The sequence below is a fragment of the Pristiophorus japonicus genome, chromosome X (assembly GCF_044704955.1).
Source record: "Pristiophorus japonicus isolate sPriJap1 chromosome X, sPriJap1.hap1, whole genome shotgun sequence".
Taxonomy (NCBI): Eukaryota; Metazoa; Chordata; class Chondrichthyes; family Pristiophoridae; genus Pristiophorus; species Pristiophorus japonicus.
In genome coordinates this window covers 6,384,875-6,410,093 of record NC_092010.1, presented here as the reverse complement: position 1 = coordinate 6,410,093, position 25,219 = coordinate 6,384,875, and the positions used below count along the sequence as shown (strand labels likewise).

The window sequence follows — 25,219 nt, the reverse complement described above, 5'->3', positions numbered from 1 at the left end:
AGCCCCGATTTAGAGTGGGGATCTGTCGTGAGTAGCTGGCTCAGACCTGTTGCATTAATGCAGTTGCTGACGGCAGTGTTGTGTCTTTCTGTGCAGTACACTGTCCTTCAGAATCGAAGTGTTGGTTTGTGCGGCAATTTTCTGGATGAAATCACCAAACATGCCAGCATCTGTATCATTGAGCTGTGCTGCGAGCAACGTAACCTGAGTGAGAAGGTGAGTGAGGCCCGAGTGCGAAAGACCTTTGGCACAGAGCTGGAAATGTTAGAAAGTTGTACTGATGCTCACCTACTGCGTTCATTCCTCCGCAGCTTCTGCCCAAGTACACCGCTCAAACCATCAGCAAAGCTGTCAACAAGAAGCGAAAGAAACCGGCCGGCAAGAAAGCTGAGCCGAACCGAGAGAAGCCGGGTATAGAGAGCCAGCGTAAGGACAGACTCATTGTCACCAAGTAGGTGAAGCAGATGGAGATGTGGGTTCTATGCAATCAACCCAATCATACCGAGGGATTATTAATGTCAATAAGTGATATGCTGTAGTGCTGCCAGTTGCTCTGAGCACTGGGCACATGGTGCATGGTCATACATTCAGCCTGGCACCGGGACTTGGTGCCATCAGGGTATATGTTCCAGTTGCTAAGGCTGCTTGCACAGGACCACATAGTTGGCTCAGAGCTGTACCACTCCAGCCCCAAGCACCACATTCTGGCCTAAAGTGAGTCGTACCGTGATTTAAACATTATAATAGACAGGAGCTCGGAGAGCTCACACATCGGATCGAAGAGCCGGGAGTGGTATAAGCTAACGATGATGTTTGGTTCTGAAGTGCTAACAAATGGCAGTCACAGTCAGCGAGCGTCACAGTCAGTGAGTCACAGTCAGCGAGCGCCACAGAGAGTCACAGTCAGTCTGAGTCACAGTCAGAGAGCAGCACAGTGTGTCACAGTCAGAGAGTCACAGTGAGTGAGTCACAGTGAGTGAGTCACAGTCAGACAGAGTCACAGCCAGTGAGTCACATTCTGAGAGAGTCACAGTCTGAGAGAGTCACAGTCTGAGAGAGTCACAGCCAGTGAGTCACAGCCAGTGAATCACATTCAGAGAGAGTCACATTCAGAGAGAGTCACATTCAGAGAGAGTCACATTCAGACAGAGTCACAGTCAGTGAGTCACAGTCTGAGAGAGTCACAGCCAGTGAGTCACAGTCTGAGAGAGTCACAGCCAGTGAGTCACAGTCTGAGAGAGTCACAGTCAGTGAGTCACAGCCAGTGAGTTACATTCAGAGAGTCACATTCAGACAGAGTCACATTCAGACAGAGTCACAGTCTGAGAGAGTCACAGTCAGTGAGTCACAGTCTGAGAGAGTCACAGTCAGTGAGTCACAGTCTGAGAGAGTCACAGTCAGTGAGTCACAGTCTGAGAGAGTCACAGTCTGAGAGAGTCACAGTCAGTGAGTCACAGTCTGAGAGAGTCACAGTCAGTGAGTCACAGTCAGCGAGTCACAGTCTGAGAGAGTCACAGCCAGTGAGTCACAGCCAGTGAGTCACAGTCTGAGAGAGTCACAGCCAGTGAGTCACAGTCTGAGAGAGTCACAGTCAGTGAGTCACAGTCAGTGCGTCACAGTCTGAGAGAGTCACAGTCTGAGAGAGTCACAGTCTGAGAGAGTCACAGTCAGAGAGAGAGTCAGTGAGTCACAGTCTGAGAGAGTCACAGTCAGAGAGAGTCACAGTCAGAGAGAGAGTCAGTGAGTCACAGTCAGTGAATCACAGCCAGTGAGTCAAAGTCACAGCCAGTGAGTCACAGCCAGTGAGTCACAGTCTGAGAGAGTCACAGTCTGAGAGAGTCACAGTCAGAGAGAGAGTCAGAGAGTCACAGTCAGTGAGTCACAGTCAGTGAGTCACAGTCAGAGAGAGAGTCACAGTCAGAGACCTCTTGGTGCTGGGCCTAGGTGATCCATTGTGTCTGATAGTTCAGGTTGGTAAGCTGCCCCTAAAACTTGTCCTTTACCTTTAAGTGGTCAGATTCCTTTCAATTTCAGCTGCAGTAGTTTCAGGGCTGGTTATATCCACATGTTCCTGCACTCATCCCCTTTGGCAAACTTCTAGCACAGGACCAGTTAGGGCTGACGGCCTTAGTGCACGGATTGGAACATTTTCCCTGTTGACTTTTTGGTTCTGATTACCTCGAGGGTGTGGTTGTTTGACTAAATGTAACTGTCACTTCTATAAAAGAGAAGGCTGAGGGATGTCCTTATAGAGATCTTTAGCAGTATGTGGGGGTTTGAGAGGAGAGACGTAGAGAAGATATTTCCACTTGTGGGGGAGACCAGAACTAGGGACCATCAATATAAGACAGTCACTGATAAATCCAATGGGGAATTCAGGAGAAAGCTCTTTCCCCAGAGAAGGTGAAAATGTGGAACTCACGACCACAGGGAGGGGTTGAGGTGAATAGTATCGATACATTTAAGGGGAAGCTGGATAAACACATGAGGGAGAAGGGGATAGCGGGTTATGTTGATGAGGTGAGAGGGAGAGGGGTGTGAGGAGGCTCGTGTGGAGCATAAACTCCGGCACGGACTTGTTGGGCCGAATGGCCGGTTTCTGTGCTGTACATTCTGTGTCGTTCTATGTCAGTCTATGTAATCTGGCTTGGTACTCCAGTGCAGTACTGAGGGAGTGCTACATTTTCAAGTATTGCATTGTTCCAAGTCCGCGGTGGTTCAGGTGGATGTGAAAAGTCCTCATTGTTCAGATAACATTCCTCCATCAGCCAGAGACAGTATAACTGCTGATTCACTTTATCCATAGAACAGTGACTGACTGCATTATAAAGTACTTCATTATATGTTAAGCATTTTCGATTCCTGAGAGATGTGATAAGGTGCTATATAAAGGCAAAGAATACGTAAGGTGAAATTAGCTTTTCTAATTTAAGGTTAATTATTTTGTTAGTTGACTTTGAGCGAAAAGGCTTAGATTCTCAAGCTGTGAATACTCGATACTCAAGCTGGATCCCTTTTACCTCAGAGTGCGTGGTTACTATTGTTGCTGGTGTTTCGCATGTTTTGAATTGCTTCTATAACATTACTGCACCCTTGGCCCTCTCTCCGAGAGCGTTTGCAGTCTTTGTTGAGATAGCTGAGACCTGAATTACTCCAGGGCAGTGCTGAGACTGGACCAGGCTGTCTGTCACTGACTTCTGCCATTCTGCCCACCCGGCTCCAGATACCTCCAGCCCTGTCTGGGAAATCATCATCATCATCATCATAGACGGTCCCTCGAAGCGAGGATGACTTGCTTCCACGCCAAAAAGGGATGAGTTCACCGGTGTTTCAATGAAGGACCGAGGGGTGGAATTCAACAGCCCACCGCCCGCTGCTGCTGACTGCCACCGACATTCCTCCTGCAGATCCGCCCAATGCCACTTTCATGGTGGCCTGGAGCGGGCGGGAGGGGAGAGCCGCTGGGAACCGCCCGCTGACGTCAGCGGATGGCCGAGTGGCGTAACTGAGCTCCTGTGGGCGGGACTCGGTGGCAGAACGGGGGTGGGCCGCTGGCTGGAGGTTGGTCTGTCCCCGACGGTGAATCTGGAGAACCTGAAATAAAGGTAAGTGACCATTTTAAATTTTTTTATCAACAGCGACTCACCTGCATGGGGTCCCCTGAAGGTGTTCCGATAGTTTTTGTATTTTTTATTTGATTTTTTTTTCCAGCTCTTCGCCCCTCCGTGGGCCCGACTCCATCCTCGGTGGCACTTGGGTGGCAAGCGTCTCTGCCGCCGAGAATGAGAGCTCCCGCCAGCTGCCGTCCAGATTGGCGGCGTACGTCGTCCATTTGCTGCCTGCCGAACTTCGAGAGGCCTTCTTCATGAATATCCCGCCCAAAGTACCGTCCGGTACCTCAGCAGCCATCGGTGGCACTTTGGCGGACGGAGGCCTTGCTGAAAATCAGCCCCCTAATATTCCAGGTCCTGAACTACATGTTGAAGGGTGGAAGATGCCTGTGCGTGGATTTTTTTAACATGGGGTGGCATTTGCACATCAGCCACCACACGGGCTTGACAGAGCTAGGTCTTGGTCCAGTGGCAAGGATTAACCAAGACAACTGGAGACCAGCTCTGCTGCACGGACCTAGTGCGCACACATGGCAGTGTGGGCTGGCCCGTGCTGCCCCTGGCCCCGATCTCACGTCTCTCCTGGGCCCCGATCTCACGCCCCAATCACATCGCTCCACGATCACTCGCCACTCCTGCTGTACCTGCCCACGCTGCTCCTTTGGGAAAGCAGCAGGAAGGTAACCCATGCTCTGTGTCACGTGTTTTCACCGGGTTAACCCTGAGCCAACATGTACCTATGTTCTCTGGACCGATGTAAGTAGGGTGTGTCCCTATTGGAGAGACACCTGGTGAAGGTATTTTAAAAATGAAAGAAACCAGGAAAGCCTTATTTAATGAAGCTATTTTGAAATGCTGCAAGGGATTGATTATGAAAAGCAGCAATAAGTCTGTGTCTGTTTTTCAGCATGGATAAACATCACTTAACCCTCACTGAATACTGCATGACCATCAACTACGTGCGAGAGCTGATCGTCTTTGACCACATAATATTACCCACCGAATACCTGGCAAACCATCTGGAACTGCGACTCACCAAGTAATGTATACAAGCTGCTGGTCTGTGTTGTACCATTAAGACAATGCTCCTTCAGTTTTACCCAAACTGTTCAAAATCTGGGGCAACTTGCCAGAGGCTGGGGCTATTTTCTCTGCAAAAGGGAAAACTAAAAAAAGAGACCTGATAGAGGATGTTGAAATTATAAAGGAGTTCGATAGGGCTTTATGCACACAATCCTTTGAAGGTGGCAGCACAAGTCGAGAAGGCTGTTAACAGAGCATATTGGATCCTGGGATTTATGAATGGAGGAATAGAGTGCAAAAGCAAGGGAGTTATGGTAAAGCTTGAACAACACTGGTCCGGCCCTGGCTGGAGTATTGTGTCCAATTCTGGGCACCGCACTTTACGAAGGATGTCAAGAGCTGAGAGAGGGTGTGGAGGAGATTTACTAGGATGGTTCCAGGGATGAGGGACTTCAGGTACGTGGGGAGACTGGAGAAGCTGGGGTTGTTCTCCTTAGATTAGAGAAGGTTAAGGGGAGATTTGATAGAGGTGTTCAAAATGATGAATGGTTTTGGTCGAGTAAATAAGGAGAAAGGGCTGGATTTTCGGTTGGATTGTGCCTCTGTTAGCACCCTGGAGGGGCGGTAATGGTTCTGGAATTGGTTACCACCCGGGCGCACAGCTCCCAGAGCCCTGCTGGGAAATTTGGTGCCGGTTTTGCAGCAGCGCAAAACGCTACCGCTTCGCTGTGTAATTTCATTCAGATCATGCCGTCAGTCGTCGTGCAATAACCCGCCAGCGCCCGGCTCGCTAAAGTTGGTGCTAATGCCGCATTTAGCGCCTGCCCCTAACCACGCCAGAAAAACTAGGCGGTCTCATGGTCCACTGGCGTTATCTGCAGCGTACTTAAAGGGAGGGAGGAGGAGCATGAATCGGAGGGCACATTGAGAGCAACGTTTCCGCACAGCACACTGCACCAATGAACAATGATGGAAAGGCAAAGAGCACCCAGCCCAACCAGTCTGCCCCACACAACTGCGACATCCCTTATACTGAAACATTCTACACTCCACCCCAACCGGAGCCATGTGATCTCCTGGAAGAGGCAAAAACCAGATAAAAATCCAGGCCAATTTAGGGAGAAAAAATCTGGGAAAATTCCTCTCCGACCCATGCAGGCGATCGAAACGAGTCCAGGAGATCACCCTGGCCATATTCTATTCCCTGCAGTACTTACCATTATATCTGCTTCACCCAACAAAAGGTCATCCAGTCTAATCCCAATTACCAGCTCTAGATCTGTATCCCTGCAGGTTACGGCACTTTAAGTGCCCATCCAACCCTCTCTTAAAAGTGGTGAGGGTTTCTGCAACCACCACTCTTCCAGGCAGCGAGTTCCAGATCCCTACAACCCTCTGCGTAAAGATGACCCCCTCAAATCCCCTCTAAACCTTCCACCAACCATCTTAAAACTATGCCCCCTCGTAATAGACCCCTCCACCAATGGAAATAGGCCCTTACTGTCCACTATATCCAGGCCCCTCAATATTTTGTACACCTCAATGAGGTCTCCTCTCAACCTCCTCTGTTCCAATGAGAACAAACCCAGACTGTCCAATCTGTCCTCATAACTAAGATTCTCCATTCCAGGCAGCATCCTAGTAAATCTCCTCTGCACCCTCTCTAGTGCAATCACGTCCTTCCTATAATACGGCAACCAGAACTGCACACGGTACTCCAGCTGTGGCCTAACCAAAGTATTATACAATTTAAGCATAACCTCCCTGCCCTTATATTCTATACTTCGGCCAATAAAGGCAAGCATTCCGTATGCCTTCTTAACCACCTTATTTACCTAGCCTGCTACTTTCAGAGATCTGTGGCCAAGCACTCCAAGGTCCCTTTGTTGATCTACACTATTAAGTGGCCTACCGCTTAATGTGTATACCCTTTCCTTATTAGCCCTCCCAAAGTGCATCACCTCACACTTCTCTGAATTAAATTCCATTTGCCACTGCTCTGCCCACCTGACCAGTCGATTGATATCCTCCTGAAACCCTTGACTTTCCTCTTCATTATCAACCACACAGCCAATTTTAGTGTCGTCTGCAAACTTCTTAATCATACTCCCTATATTCAAATATAAATCGTTGATATATACCACAAAAAGCAAGGGACCCAGTACTGAGTCCTGCGGAACCCCACTGGAAACATCCTTCCAGTCACAAAAACATCCATCAATCATTACCCTTTGCTTCCTACCTCCAAGCCAATTTTGGATCCAACTTGACACTTTGTCCTGGATCCCATGGGCTTTAACCTACATGATCAGTCTACCTTGTGGGACCTTATCAAAAGCTTTGCTAAAGTCCATATATACTACATCGTACACACTACCCTCATCGACCCTCTTGGTTACCTCCTCAAAAAATTCAATCAGATTTATCCTGTCTTTCAGGATTTTTTCCAATAATTTTCTCACCACTAAGGTTAGGCTGACAGGCCTGTAATTACTTGGCCTATCCCTTTCTCCCTTCTTAAACAAGGGCACTACATTAGCAGTCCTCCAATACTCCGGCACCGTGCCCAGATCCAAAGAGTACTGGAAAATGATGGTCAAGGCCTCTGCTATTTCCTCTTTTATTTCACTCAATAGCCTGGGATGCATTTCATCAGGGCCTGGGGACGTATCTACTTTCAAAGCTGCTAAACCCCTTAATACTTCCTCTCTCTCTATATTTATTTCATCCAGAATATCACACTCCTCCTCGATAGCAGTATCTGCATTGCCTCTTTCCTTTGTGAAAACAGATGTAAAGTATTCGTTAAGAACCCTCTCAACATCTTCTGCCTCCACACAAAGATTACCCTCATAGTCTCTAATAGGCCCTACCCTTTCTTTAGTTACCCTCCTACTCTTAATATATTTATAGAACATCTTAGGGTTTTGCTTAATTTTACTAGCCAAGAATTTCTCGTGCTCTCTCTTAGCATTCCTAATATCTTTTTTAATTTTGCCTCATATCTTTCTATAGTCCTCTAAAGAATCTAAAGTATTTAGCCGTTGATATATGACATAAACGTCCCTTTTTCTCCTAATCCTCCCCTGTAAGTCCCTAGACATCCAGGGGGCTCTAGAATTATTTTTCCCAGCCTTTTTCTTTAAGGGCACATGTTTAGCCTGAGCTTTCCTGATGATCTCCTTGAATGTCTCCCACTGTTCCGACACTGATTTACCCACAAGTAGCTGTTTCCAGTCCACTATGGCCAAATCACTCCTTAACTTAGCAAAATTAGCTTTTCCCCAAATTGGAACTTTTATTCCAGGCCTATTCTTGTCCTTATCCATAACCAACTTGAATCTGACTGAATTATGGTCACTGGCACCCAAGTGCTCCCCCACTAATACCCCTTTAACCTGCCCAGCTTCATTCCCCAAAACTAAATCCAAGACCGCCCCTCTCGAGTTGGGCTTGCTACATACTGACTAAAAAAGTTCTCTTTAATACATTTCAAGAATTACGCACCCTCTATACCCTTCACACTATATTTGTCCCAATCAATATTTGGATAGTTAAAATCCCCTACGATTACTACCCTATGGTTTTTGGACTTCACAGCAATTTGCCTACATATTTGCTCCTCCATCTCCCTCCCACTGTTTGGGAGTCGATAATACACTCCCAGCAATGTGATTGCCCCTTTTTTATTTTTCAATTAGATCCATATGGCCTCATTTAGTGATCCCTCTAACATATCATCCCTCCTCACCGCTGTAATATTTTCTTTAATCAGTACCACAACCCCCCATCTCCCATTTTACCCCCCCTCTCTATCTTGTCTAAAAGTCCTATAGCCAGGAATATTAATCTGCCAAATCTGCTCCTTTTTCAGCCATGTTTCTGTAATGACTATAATGTCATACTCCCAAATGTCTACCTGTGCTCTTAGCTCATCTGCCTTATTCGCTATACTCCTTGCATTAAAGTATATACCATTCAGCACAGGAAGACCTCCTTGTTTATTACATACTACGCTCCGTTTCCTCTGTCTTATAGATTCGCTTTCTAGATTCTTGCTATTCAATTTCTGCTTTACTTCCTTCCCTTTAGAATTCATTCTCGGGTTCCCATCCCCCTGCCAAGCTAGTTTAAACTCTTCCCAACAGCACTAGCAAACTCCCCACGAGGATATTGGTCCCGGCGCTGTTGAGGTGCAACCCGTCCGGTTTGTACAGATCCCATCTCCCCCAGAAGCGGTCCCAATGCCTCTAGAATTTAAAGCCCTCCCTCCTACACCAGCTTTCCAGCTGTGTGTTCATCCTCTCTATCGTTCTATTCTTATACTCATTCGCACATGGCACCGGTAGTAACCCGGAGATTACTACCTTTGAGATCCTACCCTTCAATTTTCTTCCTAGCTCCCTGAATTCTTCCTATAGGACCTCATCCCTTATTTTACCTATGTTGTTGGTCCTGATATAGACCACGACCTCTAGCTGTTTACCCTCCTCCCACCCCCCCGGATGCCCTGCATCCGCTCTGTGACATCCTCGACCCTGACATCATTCGCAAGTCACGTCTACGGCCGCAGAAACGCCTGTCTGTTCCCCTAACTATAGAATCCCCCATCACTAGGGCTCTTTTGTCCCTCCCCCCCTGTGCAGCTGAGCCACCCGTGGTGCCTTGGACGTGGCTCTGGCTGCACTCCCCAGAGGCACCAGAAGTGAATATCGATTTGAAAGCAAGAAGGACTCACGGGGGGACTCCTGTACTACCTGCCTAGCACACTTACTACGTCTGGTGATCACCCACTTCCTCTCTACCTGCACGCTTTTAAGCTGAGGGGTGATCACCTCCTGAAACCTGCTATCCAAGTAGTTCTCAGCCTCGCAGATGCACCTTATTGACTCCACCCGCTGCTCCAGCTCCAAAACGCAGAGCTCGAGCAGTTGAAGCCGGAGACACCTCCTGCACACATGGTTGTCCATGCTGCGCGAAGCGTCCAGGACTTCCCACATGCCGCAGGATGTGCACTCCACAGGACTGAGCTGGACTGCTATCCCTCTAGTTAGCCTTAACCCTGTAGTTTAAAATCTACTTAAAAAGAAATAGAGGAGAGAGCTATTTACCAACTCACCTCACCGACCGCTGCGGCCTCCCGCTCTTGGGCTCTCCCGAACTCCCGACCTCTCCCAAACTCGGACTCACCCGCTCTCGTCCTGTGCCACCTCTGCAAAGCCTCCGATAAACTTGTGGAACAGGCCTCCTGCCTTCAGGAGGCTGCAACACCTGCCACCTCCTTTCAACCACCTCTATCAACGCCTCAGCGGCCGTGGCTGAGAAGTGGCGTGCAGGATGGTGACCTTCCTGCTCCTCCATTTTCCTGCTCTGCCCAGGGTGCACAGTTGGAAGTGCACACGGGCAGACTTATAGTGCCGCGCCTTTAAGATCGATCTCGGGCCTCGGAACATGCGCATTACGCCTTACATTTTCACGCTGAGGTTTTCGGTTGGAGGGGCCGAGCACGGGTGTGGACCGCCTGATTTAGCGCACCCTTTCCCTCTAGCCGTGTTTCAAACAAATTTCCCGGTCGGAGCCGCAAACCTTTAGGGGGCTCTATATTTACCTCCCCGCTATGAATAACGGCGCAAAATGGCCGGAACCGAATTTCCAGCCCAACCTTTTTCCAGTGGCAGAAGGATCGGGAACCAGAGGACACAGACTTAAGGTCATTGGCAAAAGAACCAGAGCTGGCACAGGCAGGATGGGCCAAGTGGCCTACTTCTATGCTGGATCATTCTATGATAAGGCAGATTTGACGAGACTGGGTTAGAAATTGGCCAGACAGAAAAATGGGGGGAAAAGTGACTAATTTCGCAGGGCTCTGCCTGCCTGTCAAGTATGCCTGAAAAATACCCAGCACCATTACAGCCTCAGATGATTTACAGGCTTCAGGAACGATGGCCTAAAACAGGGGTTCGGCCCCTTGCATTTGCTAATGAGTGGCCTAATGCCTGTCTTAGGAACCCTCCGTGAAATCGAGCTGCCCTAAGTGGAGCCGGCACCAGTCCAACTCGCCTCAGGCTTCCCAGGTGTGGCTGTGGCCTAGCGAGCATCCGTCGCCAAAAAGGTCAGGTCAGGTCAGTTTTTAAAAACATTGACGTGGAGTCAGGAAGTGCCAGGCCCTCTCCCATTGACCTTTCCCCCTCCCTGGGACTTACTTGAGGGCCACTCCCGGCGAGGCAAGCATCCCAAAATTGATCATTAGGCACCAGGAGAGCGGGCAGGCGGGCACTTAATGCCAACACATCACGTGTTGCCGGCGGACGGGACAGAGCTGTAATCGAACATTCACAATCCGGGGGTTGACATTATTCCAGGAACAATCTCTCCGCGCCTCTCTCTTTCTTACAGTCGCGTTACGGATTGTGTTTATTTGACTGCGCTCGGCCTCACCGAGCCGGGCCGACTGAAGTCAGGGATGATGCTGTTGTTGCCGGGGAAACAGAACCGTTCCCATGACTGCCTCTGGGGTTGCAAAAGGCAGCGGCAGCTCATTCAAAGCAGCGAAATGAGGCCTAAGGCTCAATTTTAAGCGAACCGCGGGCCTACGATTTCTACCCCACTGTTGGGTTAGTCAAGAACAAGGACGTAAATATAAGATAGATAAATATAAGAGAGCCACTAACTGGTCAAATAAAGAGTTTTGGAGGAATTTTGTTGCCCAGAGAGCGGTGAGAATGTGGAACTTGCTATCACAGGCTGTGGTTGAAGCAAATAGCACAGATGCATTTAAGGGAGTTTGCTGTGTACATGAGGGAGAAAGGAATATAGGGATTATGGGGGACAGGGTAGGAAGAGGTCATTAGTGTGGTAGAAGGCTCGTGTGGAGCATAAATACCAGTACAGATCAGGAAGGCCAAATGGCCTGTTTCTGTAAATTCTATGTAATTCTATATTCTCCACAGTCTGTAGCACTGTGTTGGCCAGGGGTGTGTTAATGGACCACTTGTCAATCTTTAGTGCTGCAGTGAGTGTTGTTACCACTTCAACATTGGAAAAAGCATTTTGAGAATCTGGTGCAGAACTATGCAGCTGAGGAGCACGACGCACCATTGAGTGTTTTGATGAGGTCATAGCAGAAGTTGGTGAGCGTAACGAAGGAGGAGATTGTAAAATAGCAATACAGCAACGATGGACATCAATAGTTCAAAGGACTTTTATGTTCATGATTTTATTTGCAAGTCATTTTTTGAAACGAAGGAAAGTATGGCCCCTCATGTTTTCCCTTATTAAAAGGACTAAATATCCCTGGCTCTTAGTTTCTGTCGCTGTTTATCACATAGCATTATGAGAAACCCGCTTCGTTCCTCTACCTCTTCCTCCTTCTACCCCAATTTTCCTCTCTGATTGAGGTCCCATGGATGCCCGAGGGATTGGGGTATTTCTCGAAGTGTTTCCTCTTTTGCTGTTTGTGGGAGCTTGCTGTGCGCAAATTGGCTGCCGCGGTTCCTACATTCCAACAGTGACTACATTTCAAAAGCACATCACTGGCTGTAAAGCGCTTTCGGATGTCCTGAGGTGGTGAAAGGCGCTATAGAAATGCAAAACTTTCTTTTTCTTTATTTTCCTTCATGGCCTTAAATTATTTTTTTTTTATTTGAGTTGCTTGGTTGTCCCGTTTAACCCGGCGGCAGCGTGTTTACATTTGGTACCTTTGCTTTGGTTATTACATTCTGGATCACATCCTTGAAGGAACCTCACAGTTCCAACACTCTCAATCTGACACTCAAATCTGACACAACTTCTCCAGCCCTTAAAGTCAGTCCAAATAAAATGTGCCAATTTTGTTTGAGGTTAACTAACCTCCAATTCTTGGAATGCCAAATATGATACCATTATGCTCACTGGTCATTAAAGCATCACCCACCTCGCGGGGAAGAGTTTCTGCTTTGGGCGCAATCGGCAATACGGGCGCATATTGTGCACAAACTTGTGCTAGTTTACTCAATTGAAATTTTTGCTCAAGTTTCTGCTCAAACTCATTTGCAAAATCACAAACGTAAAAACTTGCATCAACCAGTGCAATCGGACTGCGTTTTAGAACGTAATTTCTTAAACATTTGATCATCGTTTTTCTTTCTTTGTGTTTCTTTCTCTATGATTCGACAATTAAGAAGGGGTTCCATGATCTGTCCTTTAGTTAGTGTCCTCTGTACCTCTCTTGTTAAAGCTGTCGGCTCTTTTGTGCGTACACCAATTGGTGAAGACTGATGTCTTTTCAATCCTTTTATTTTGTCATTCAGAGCTATTGTGCGGCTAACTGGTTACAACCAAGCTATGCAGGAGATTGCCAAACCCTCCGAAGTGCTGTCCAGTGTCAAGGCATTCATTGCATTTGTGCATTCCGTCGGCCATTATGTTAACATTGATGTCACCAGGATTTGCAAGGATGTGCTGCTGCAGCAATCTCAAGCTGTAGATGTCAATGGAGAAATAACCCTGACCACCGCCTACACCAATTGGTAGGTAGAAAGCTCACTGTCACAGAGTGATAGCCAAATGAGCAACAAATATGATTTGGGCCATTTTGAGTTATTTTGTCAAGCCACCGCTTTGCCAGATTTCAACGTTGTGTTTGTCCCTTTGACAATTGGTTGCTGCTGATTAATTACAATTTGTGATTTGAAGGTCATATTTTTAATTTGTTAAGTAATCCTTTTGTTCTGACATCAGGGAGAGGTGTAACATATTTGGATTAGACATAATGGGGCTGAAATTGCCCCTCTCCTTAAAGCCTGTTACCACCGCAAATCAGCGGCCACGCTGCGGAGTGGAGAGGCCGTCGACTTTTTGTGGAATGGCCGCTGATAGCCCAATTGCACTCCTGAGGTTTCCCGGCGGTGTCCCAATCTCCTCCCCCACCTGTACCGATCCGTGTTAAGGGTCTCATCACCGTGCGCACCTCCGATCCACCCCCAAGACGGCGAAATTCCGCTCTGAAAATCTTCGGCCCGCCCGGTGGTGCCAAAGCACGCTTTTCCTTGGCTGAAGCCTTCTGGAATGGTTGTGCAGCAGCCATTCAAGGGGAGGGCGCATTGCCGTGGCCGCCATGTTTTTTTTTCTTGTCGGCCAACTGCCATGTCGGCCCAACAGTTATACCCCTGGTTTCGGCCGGGCCGCCAACAGGCAGCCTGGCACCCCCTCTTGGGTGCCAGGCTGCTGGCCTGGTCAAAACCCTCCCTGTGGCCCAGTGGGCCGAAGTTTTAAAATCGCGAAGGCTCTCCCCTTTAAGTGAAGGGGAGAGCCGTGTTGTCGCGGCGCTGATGTCATCGCGGATGCCGCTCCGCAACACCCCCAGCTTCCGCCCCTCAGCTGTTGCCACCGCTCCATATCCGCCCCTCTAATGTAGTCACCACCCCCATTAAGAGCGACTTCCGGATCCAAGTGAAAAAAAAAACAAAGAGCAGCGGTAAAAGAACACACAAAACGGGCACCCCGTTTCGGGCAGGGGGCATTTTCGGCCCCAATATATCTAGATGTTCAAAAGATCTTTGTTAAGGTACTGCATGGAAGACTTCTGACCAATGTTCACTTTCATTTTTATTTGGGTGCGCGGCCCTTTTATTCAAAATGCCGCACGTTTTTCCTATTGAAAAACCAGTGAGCTGGCCGCACGGTGGAAAGGGAACATTGCTAACGACTAAGGTCAGAGATGTGGAGTCAGGGGACAAGTGACTGAATGGATAGGACAGAACAGAAATCAGAGAGTTGGGGTTAAAGGTAGCTACTCAGACTGGCAAAAGACTGGAAGAAGGATCGGTGCTGGGACTACTGTTGTATACCATTTACATTAACGATTTGGACTCGGGAATTGGAAGTACAATTTCAAAATTTGCGGACAACAGCAAATTGGGGGATTTTTTAATACTGAGGAGGACAGCGGCAAAATACTTGAAGATATTAATAAACTTGCAGAATGGGTGTTTAATTGGTAAATTAGTTTCAATATAGGTAAGTGTGAGGTGGTGCCTTTTAGTAGGAAGATAAGGAAGTCACATACTCCTTGGATAATAATAGGAGCAAAGGGATAAGATACACAAACCACTAAAAGTAGAGACAACGGTTAATAAGGCCATGAAAGAGCAAACAAGGCGCTGGGGTTCATTTCTAGAGGGGTAGAATTGACAAGCAATAAAGTTCAGTTGAACTTGAATGGAACCTTGCTTAGACCATACTTGGAGCACAGTTCTGGTCTCCATATTATAAAAAGGATATAGAGGCACTGGAGAACTGAGAGCTTCAACCCATCAGGAAAGGATGAACAGGCTGGGACTCTTTTCTGTAGAAAAGAGAAGTCTGAGGGGTGACCTGATAGCGGGCTTTAAAACGAGGAAAATGGTTTGAAATAGTCGATGTAGCGAAGATATTTCTGCTTGTGGGGGAGACCAGAACTTGGGGCTATCAATATAACATAGTCACCAATAAATCCACTCGGAAATTCAGCAGAAACTTCATTGCTCAGAGAGTAGTGAGAATGTGGACCTCGCTACCACAGGGAATGGTTGAGGTGAATAGTAAGGGGAAACGAGTTACACACAAGGATGAAGGGAAAGAAAGCTATGCTGAAAGGGTGAGATGAAGAGGGCTGAGAGGAGGCCCGTGTGGAGCATAAGCACCAGCATATATGGCCTGTTTCTATGCTGTAATTTCGATGTCATTCCATGCAATCTCATTTTAGGTTTGGCATTAGTTATGTATCCATATCCCCTGATTCTCGAGGGAGCTCCCAGACCATATTCCAATGTACCACCTGACCTTGAGTTCTATGCTCGGTGCTGAGAGAGAAGTAAATGTAATTTCACAATGGTTGATGTTTCACTGCTGGTTACGTGATGTGTGTTCAACTGCAATTCTCAGGATTCTCACAGGTTATTGTCAGGGCCTCCAAAAATGCTCTGGATACAGGTACTGCCCCTCAATGACCCTCTGTACCTACTGCCCCTCAGTGACCCTCTGTACCTACTGCCCCTCAATGACCCTCTGTACCTACTGCCCCTCAATGACGCTCTGTACCTACTGCCCCTCAATGTCCCTCTGCACCTACTGCCCCTCAATGTCCCTCTGTACCTATTGACCCTCAATGACCATCTGTACCTACTGCCCCTCAATGACCATCTGTACCTACTGCCCCTCAATGACCATCAGTGCAGACTGCTCCTCAATGACCATCTGTACCTACTGCCCCTCGATGACCACCTGTACCTACTGCCCTCAATGACCCTCTGTATCTATTGACTTTCAATGAGCCTCGGTACCTACTGCTCCTCAATGACCCTCTGTACCTACTGCCCCTCAATAACCATCTGTACCTACCCCTCAATGACCCTCTGTACCTACTGCCCTTCAATGACCCTCTGTACCCACAGCCCCTCAATGACTATCTGTACCTCCTTCCCCTCAATGGCCATCTGTACCTACTGCCCTCAGTGACCATCTGTACCTACTGCCCCTCAATAACCACCTGTACCTACTGCCCTCAATGACCATCTGTACCTACTTCCCCTCAATGACCCTCTGTACCTATTGACCTTCAATGACCATCTGTACCTACTGCCCCTCAATGACTATCTGTACATACTGCCCCTCAATGACCATCTGTACCTACTGCCGCTCAGTGACGCTGTGTACCTACTGCCCCTCAATTGAGCTTCAATCACCCTCTGCACCTACTGCCCCTCAATGACCATCTGTACCTACTGCCCCTCAATGACCCTCTGTACCTACTGCCCCTCAATGACCCTCTGTACCTACTGCCCCTCAATGTCCCTCTGTACCTATTGACCCTCAATGACCATCTGTACCTACTGCCCCTCAATGACCATCTGTACCTACTGCCCCTCAATGACCACCTGTACCTACTGCCCTCAATGACCCTCTGTACCTACGGCCCCTCAATGACCCTCTGTACCTACGGCCTCTCAATGACCCTCTGTACCTACTGCCCCTCAATGACCCTCTGTACCTACTGCCCCTCAATGACCCTCTGTACCTACTGCCCCTCAATGACCCTCTGTACCTACCGCCCCTCAATGTCCCTCTGTACCTACTGCTCCTCAATGTCCCTCTGTACCGATTGACCCTCAATGACCATCTGTACCGATTGACCCTCAATGACCATCTGTACCTACTGCCCCTCAATGACCATCTGTAACTACTGCCCCTCAATGACAGTCTGCACCTACTGCCCGTCTATGACCCTCTGTACCTACTGCCCCTCAGTGACCCTCTGTACCTATTGACCTTCAATGACCCTCTGTACCTACTGCCCCTCAATGACCATCTGTACCTACTGCCCCTTAATGACCACCTGTACCTACTGCCCTCAATGACCCTCTGTACCTACTGCCCCTCAATGACCCTCTGTACCTACTGCCCCTCAATGACCCTCTGTACCTACTGCCCCTCAATGACCCTCTGTACCTACTGCCCCTCAATGACCCTCTGTACCTACTGCCCCTCAATGACCCTCTGTACCGATTGACCCTCAATGACCATCTGTACCTACTGCCCCTCAATGACCATCTGTAACTACTGCCCCTCAATGACAGTCTGCACCTACTGCCCGTCTATGACCACCTGTACCTACTGCCCCTCATTGACCATCTGTACCTACTGCCCTCAGTGACCACCTGTACCTACTGACCCCAATGACCCTCTGTATCTATTGACCTTCAATGACCCTCTGTACCGACTGCCCCTCAATGACCCTCTGTACCGACTGCCCCTCAATGACCATCTGTACCTATTGACCCTCAATGACCATCTATACCTACTGCCCCTCAATGACGCTCTGTACCTACTGCCCCTCAATGACGCTCTGTACCTACTGCCCCTCAATGACCCTCTACCTACTGCCCCTCAATGATTCTCTGTACCTACTGCCCCTCAATGACCCTCTGTACCTACTGCCCCTCAATGACCCTCTGTACCTACTGCCCCTCAATGACCATCTGTACCTACTGCCCCTCAATGACACTCTGCACCTATTGACCCTCAATGACCATCTGTACCTAATGCCCCTCAATGACCATCTGTACCTAATGCCCCTCAATGACCATCTGCACCTACTGCCGCTCAATGACCATCAGTGCAGAATGCTCCTCAATGACCATCTGTACGTATTGCCCCTCAATAACCCTCTGCACCTACTGCCCCTCAATGACCCTCTTTACATACTGCCCCTCAATGACCCTCTTACCCTACTGCCCCTCAATGACCCTCTTTCCATACTGCCCCTCAATGAGCCTCTGTACCGGCTGCCCCTCAATGACCATCTGTACGTGCTGCCCCTCAATGATCCTCTGTACCGACTGCCCCTCAATGACTATCTGTACCTCCTTCCCCTCAGTGACCATCTGTACCTACTGCCACTCGATGACCACCTGTACCTACTGCCCTCAATGACCCTCTGTATCTATTGACCTTCAATGAGCCTCGGTACCTACTGCTCCTCAATGACCCTCTGTACCTACTGCCCCTCAATAACCATCTGTACCTACCCCTCAATGACCCTCTGTACCTACTGCCCTTCAATGCCCCTCTGTACCCACAGCCCCTCAATGACTATCTGTACCTCCTTCCCCTCAATGGCCATCTGTACCTACTGCCCTCAGTGACCATCTGTACCTACTGCCCCTCAATGACCATCTGTACCTACTGCCCTCAATGACTACCTGTACCTACTGCCCCTCAATGACCCTCTGTACCTACTGCCCCTCAATGACCCTCTGTACCTATTGACCTTCAATGACCATCTGTACCTACTGCCCCTCAATGACTATCTGTACATACTGCCCCTCAATGACCATCTGTACCTACTGCCGCTTAGTGACGCTGTGTACCTACTGCCCCTCAATTGAGCTTCAAATCACCCTCTGTATGTATTGACCCTCAGTGACCATCTGTACCTACTGCCCCTCAATGACCATCTGTACCTACTGCCCCTCAATGACCACCAGTACCTACTGCCCTCAATGACCATCTGTACCGACTGCCCCTCAATGACCATCTGTACCTTCTGCCCCTCAATGACGCTCTGTACCTACTGCTCTGCAATGACCCTCTGTATCGACTGCCCCTCAATGACCCTCTGTACCTATTGACCTTGAATGACCCTCTTCACCTACTTCCCCTCAATGACCACCAGGACCTACTGCCCCTCAATGACACTCTGTACCTACTGCCCCTCAATGACGCTCTATACATACTGCCCCTCAATGATCCTCTGTACTTACTGCCCCTCAATGACCCTCTGTACCTATTGACCTGCAATGACCCTCTGTACCTACGGCCCCTCAATGACCCTCTGTACCGACTGCCCCTCAATGACCACCTCTACCTACTGCCCTCAATGACCCACTGTACCTATTGACCTTCAATGACCCTCTGTACCTACTGCCCCTCAATGACCATCTGTACCTACTGCCCCTCAATGACCCACTGTACCGACTGCCCCTCAATGACCCTCGGTACCGACTGCCCCTCAATGACCATCTGTACCTACTGCCCCTCAATGACCATCTGTACCTACTGCCCCTCAATGACCCTCTGTACCTACTGCCCCTCAATGACCCTCTGTACCTACTGCCCCTCAATGATCCTTTGTACTTACTGCCCCTCAATGACCCTCTGTACCTACTGCCCCTCAATGACCCTCTGTACCTACTGCCCCTCAATGACCCTCTGTACCTACTGCCCCTCAATGACCCTCTGTACCTACTGCCCCTCAATGACCATCTGTACCGACTGCTCCTCAATGGCCATCTGTACCTACTGCCCCTCAATGACCCTCTGCAACTACTGCCGCTCAATGACCATCTGTACCTACTGCCCCTCAATGACCCTGTGTACCTACTGCGCTTCAATAACCTTTTGTACCGACTGACCCTCAGTGACCCTCTGTACCTATTGACCTTCAATGACCCTCTGTACCTACTGCCCCTCAATGACCCTCGGTACCTACTGCCCCTCAATGACCCTCGGTACCTACTGCCCCTCAATGACCCTCGGGACCTACTGCCCCTCAATGACTCTCTGTACCGACTGCCCCTCAATGACCCTCTGTACCAACTGCCCCTGAATGGCCCTCTACATATTGACCTTCAATGACCCTCTGTACCCACTACCCCTCAATGACTATCTGTACCTACTTCCCCTCAATGACCATCTGTACCTACTTCCCTCAATGACCATCTGTAACGAATGACCCTCTGTACCTACTGCCCCTCAATGACCACCTGTACCTACTGCCCCTCATTGACCATCTGTACCTACTGCCCTCAGTGACCACCTGTACCTACTGACCCCAATGACCCTCTGTACCTACTGCCCCTCAATGACCACCTGTACCTACTGCCCCTCATTGACCATCTGTACCTACTGCCCTCAGTGACCACCTGTACCTACTGACCCCAATGACCCTCTGTATCTATTGACCTTCAATGACCCTCTGTACCTACTGACCCTCAATGACCCTCTGTACCTACTTCCCTTCAATGACCCTCTGTACCCACCGCCACTCAATGACCATCTGTATCTACTGCCCTCAATGACACTCTGTACCTACTGCCCCTCAATGACTACCTGTACCTACTGCCCCTCAATGACCATCTGTACCTACTACCCATCAATGACCACCTGTAACGACTGCCCTCAATGACCCTCTGTACCGACTGCCCCTCAATGACCCTCTGTACCAACTGCCCCTCAATGGCCCTCTACATATTGACCTTCAATGACCCTCTGCACCCACTACCCCTCAATGACTATCTGTACCTACTTCCCCTCGATGACCATCTGTACCTACTGCCCTCAATGACCATCTGTAACGAATGACCCTCTGTACCTACTGCCCCTCAATGACCACCTGTACCTACTGCCCCTCATTGACCATCTGTACCTACTGCCCTCAGTGACCACCTGTACCTACTGACCCCAATGACCCTCTGTACCTACTGCCCCTCAATGACCACCTGTACCTACTGCCCCTCATTGACCATCTGTACCTACTGCCCTCAGTGACCACCTGTACCTACTGACCCCAATGACCCTCTGTATCTATTGACCTTCAATGACCCTCTGTACCGACTGCCCCTCAATGACCCTCTGTATCTACTGCCCCTCAATGACCATCTGTACCTATTGACCCTCAATGACCATCTATACCTACTGCCCCTCAATGACGCTCTGTACCTACTGCCCCTCAATGACGCTCTGTACCTACTGCCCCTCAATGAAGCTCTGTACCTACTGCCCCTCAATGACCCTCTACCTACTGCCCCTCAATGATTCTCTGTACTTACTGCCCCTCAATGACCCTCTGTACCTACTGCCCCTCAATGACCATCTGTACCTACTGCCCCTCAATGACCATCTGTACCTACTGCCCCTTAATGACCCTCTGCAACTACTGCCCCTCAATGACCATCTGTACCTACTGCCTTTCAATGACCCTCTGTACCTACTGCCCCTCAATGACACTGTGTACCTCCTGCCCTCAATGACCATCTGTACCTACTGCCCCTCAATGACCATCAGTACCTACTGCCCCTCAATGACCATCTGTACCTATTGACCCTCAATGACCATCTATACCTACTGCCCCTCAATGACGCTCTGTTCCTACTGCCCCTCAATGACGCTCTGTATCTACTGCCCCTCAATGACGCTCTGTACCTACTGCCCCTCAATGACCCTCTACCTACTGCCCCTCAATGATTCTCTTTACCCACTGCCCCTAAATGATCATCTGTACCGACTGCCCCTCAATGACCATCTGTACCTGCTGCCCCTCAATGACCATCTGCACCTAATGCCCCTCAATGACCCTCTGTACCTCCTGCCCCTCAATGACCTTCTGTACCTATTGACCTTCAATGACCCTCTGTACCTACTGCCCCTCAATGACACTCTGTACCTCCTGCCCTCAATGACCATCTGTACCTACTGACCCTCAATGACCCTCTGTTCCCACTGCCCCTCAATGACTATCTGTACCTACTTCCCCTCAATGACCCTCTGTACCTACTGCCCTTCAATGACCCTCTGTACCTACTGCTCCTCAATGACCCTCTGTATCTATTGACCTTCAATGACCCTCTGTAATAACTGCCACTCAATGACCCTCTGTACCTACTGCCCTTCAATGACCCTCTGTACCCACTGCCCCTCAATGACCCTCTGTATCTACTGCCCCTCAATGACTATCTGTACCTCCTGCCCCTCAATTACCATCTGTACCTACTGCCCCTCAATGACCCTGTGTACCTACCGCCCCTCAATGACGCTCTGTACCTCCTGCCCCTCAATAACGCTCTGTACCTCCTGCCCCTCAATGACCCTCTGTACCTCCTGCCCCTTAATGACCCTCTGGAACTATTGACCCTCAATGATCCTCTGTACCTACTGCCCCTCAATGACCATCTGTACCGACTGCCCTCAATGACCCTCTGTACCTACTTCCCCTCATTGTCCCTCTGTGCCGACTGCCCCTCAATAACCCTCTGTGCCTCCTGCCCCTCAACGATCCTCGGTACCTACTGCCCTTCAATGACCCTCTGTATCCACTGCCCCTCAATGACTAGCTGTACCTCCTTCCCCTCAATGACCATCTGTACCTACTGCCCCTCAATGACCATCTGCACCAACTGTTCCTCAATGACGCTCTGTCCCGACTGCCCCTCAATGACGCTCTGTCCCTACTGCCCCTCAATGACGCTCTGTCCCTACTGCCCCTCAATGACGCTCTGTCCCTACTGCCCCTCAATGACCCTCTGTACCTACTGCCCCGCAATGATCCTCTGTACTTACTGCCCCTCAATGACCCTCTGTACCTACTGCCCCTCAATGACCATCTGTACCTACTGCCCCTTAATGACCCTCTGCAACGACTGCCCCTCAATGACCATCTGTACCTACTGCCCCTCAATGTCCCTCTGTACCTATTGACCCACAATGACCATCTGTACCTACTGCCCCTCAATGACCATCTGTACCTACTGCCACTCAATGACCACCTGTACCTACTGCCCTCAATGACCCTCTGTACCTACTGCCCCTCAATGACCACCTGTACCTACTGCCCCTCATTGACCATCTGTACCTACTGCCCTCAGTGACCACCTGTACCTACTGACCCCAATGACCCTCTGTATCTATTGACCTTCAATGACCCTCTGTACCGACTGCCCCTCAATGACCCTCTGTACCGACTGCCCCTCAATGACCATCTGTACCTATTGACCCTCAATGACCATCTATACCTACTGCCCCTCAATGACGCTCTGTACCTACTGCCCCTCAATGACGCTCTGTACCTACTGCCCCTCAATGAAGCTCTGTACCTACTGCCCCTCAATGACCCTCTACCTACTGCCCCTCAATGATTCTCTGTACTTACTGCCCCTCAATGACCCTCTGTACCTACTGCCCCTCAATGACCATCTGTACCTACTGCCCCTCAATGACCATCTGTACCTACTGCCCCTTAATGACCCTCTGCAATTACTGCCCCTCAATGACCATCTGTACCTACTGCCCTTCAATGACCCTCTGTACCTACTGCCCCTCAATGACACTGTGTACCTCCTGCCCTCAATGACCATCTGTACCTACTGCCCCTCAATGACCATCAGTACCTACTGCCCCTCAATGACCATCTGTACCTATTGACCCTCAATGACCATCTATACCTACTGCCCCTCAATGACGCTCTGTTCCTACTGCCCCTCAATGACGCTCTGTATCTACTGCCCCTCAATGACGCTCTGTACCTACTGCCTTTCAATGACCCTCTACCTACTGTCCCTCAATGATTCTCTGTACCCACTGCCCCTAAATGATCATCTGTACCGACTGCCCCTCAATGACCATCTGTACCTGCTGCCCCTCAATGACCATCTGCACCTAATGCCCCTCAATGACCCTCTGTACCTCCTGCCCCTCAATGACCTTCTGTACCTATTGACCTTCAATGACCCTCTGTACCTACTGCCCCTCAATGACACTCTGTACCTCCTGCCCTCAATGACCATCTGTACCTACTGACCCTCAATGACCCTCTGTTCCCACTGCCCCTCAATGACTATCTGTACCTACTTCCCCTCAATGACCCTCTGTACCTACTGCCCTTCAATGACCCTCTGTACCTACTGCTCCTCAATGACCCTCTGTATCTATTGACCTTCAATGACCCTCTGTAATAACTGCCACTCAATGACCCTCTGTACCTACTGCCCTTCAATGACCCTCTGTACCCACTGCCCCTCAATGACCCTCTGTATCTACTGCCCCTCAATGACTATCTGTACCTCCTGCCCCTCAATGACCATCTGTACCTACTGCCCCTCAATGACCCTGTGTACCTACCGCCCCTCAATGACGCTCTGTACCTCCTGCCCCTCAATAACGCTCTGTACCTCCTGCCCCTCAATGACCCTCTGTACCTCCTGCCCCTTAATGACCCTCTGGAACTATTGACCCTCAATGATCCTCTGTACCTACTGCCCCTCAATGACCATCTGTACCGACTGCCCTCAATGACCCTCTGTACCTACTTCCCCTCATTGTCCCTCTGTGCCGACTGCCCCTCAATAACCCTCTGTGCCTCCTGCCCCTCAACGATCCTCGGTACCTACTGCCCTTCAATGACCCTCTGTATCCACTGCCCCTCAATGACTAGCTGTACCTCCTTCCCCTCAATGACCATCTGTACCTACTGCCCCTCAATGACCATCTGCACCAACTGTTCCTCAATGACGCTCTGTCCCGACTGCCCCTCAATGACGCTCTGTCCCTACTGCCCCTCAATGACGCTCTGTCCCTACTGCCCCTCAATGACGCTCTGTCCCTACTGCCCCTCAATGACCCTCTGTACCTACTGCCCCGCAATGATCCTCTGTACTTACTGCCCCTCAATGACCCTCTGTACCTACTGCCCCTCAATGACCATCTGTACCTACTGCCCCTTAATGACCCTCTGCAACGACTGCCCCTCAATGACCATCTGTACCTACTGCCCCTCAATGTCCCTCTGTACCTATTGACCCACAATGACCATCTGTACCTACTGCCCCTCAATGACCATCTGTACCTACTGCCCCTCAATGACCACCTGTACCTACTGCCCTCAATGACCCTCTGTACCTACTGCCCCTCAATGACCACCTGTACCTACTGCCCCTCATTGACCAGCTGTACCTACTGCCCTCAGTGACCACCTGTACCTACTGACCCCAATGACCCTCTGTATCTATTGACCTTCAATGACCCTCTGTACCGACTGCCCCTCAATGACCCTCTGTACCGACTGCCCCTCAATGACCATCTGTACCTATTGACCCTCAATGACCATCTATACCTACTGCCCCTCAATGACGCTCTGTACCTACTGCCCCTCAATGACGCTCTGTACCTACTGCCCCTCAATGAAGCTCTGTACCTACTGCCCCTCAATGACCCTCTACCTACTGCCCCTCAATGATTCTCTGTACTTACTGCCCCTCAATGACCCTCTGTACCTACTGCCCCTCAATGACCATCTG

General features: G+C 49.6%; 1 protein-coding gene across 1 annotated transcript in view; it reads left to right on the top strand.

Moving 5' to 3' along the window:
- Positions 1-25,219, top strand: part of LOC139240999 (nck-associated protein 1-like) — a 394,739-nt gene that overhangs the window by 151,061 nt on the left and 218,459 nt on the right. Inside the window, exons 18-21 of the mRNA XM_070869663.1 lie at positions 97-216; positions 312-451; positions 4,519-4,650; positions 12,923-13,141. Of these exons, the coding sequence (XP_070725764.1) occupies positions 97-216; positions 312-451; positions 4,519-4,650; positions 12,923-13,141 (611 nt within the window). The remainder of the gene's footprint in view (positions 1-96; positions 217-311; positions 452-4,518; positions 4,651-12,922; positions 13,142-25,219) is intronic.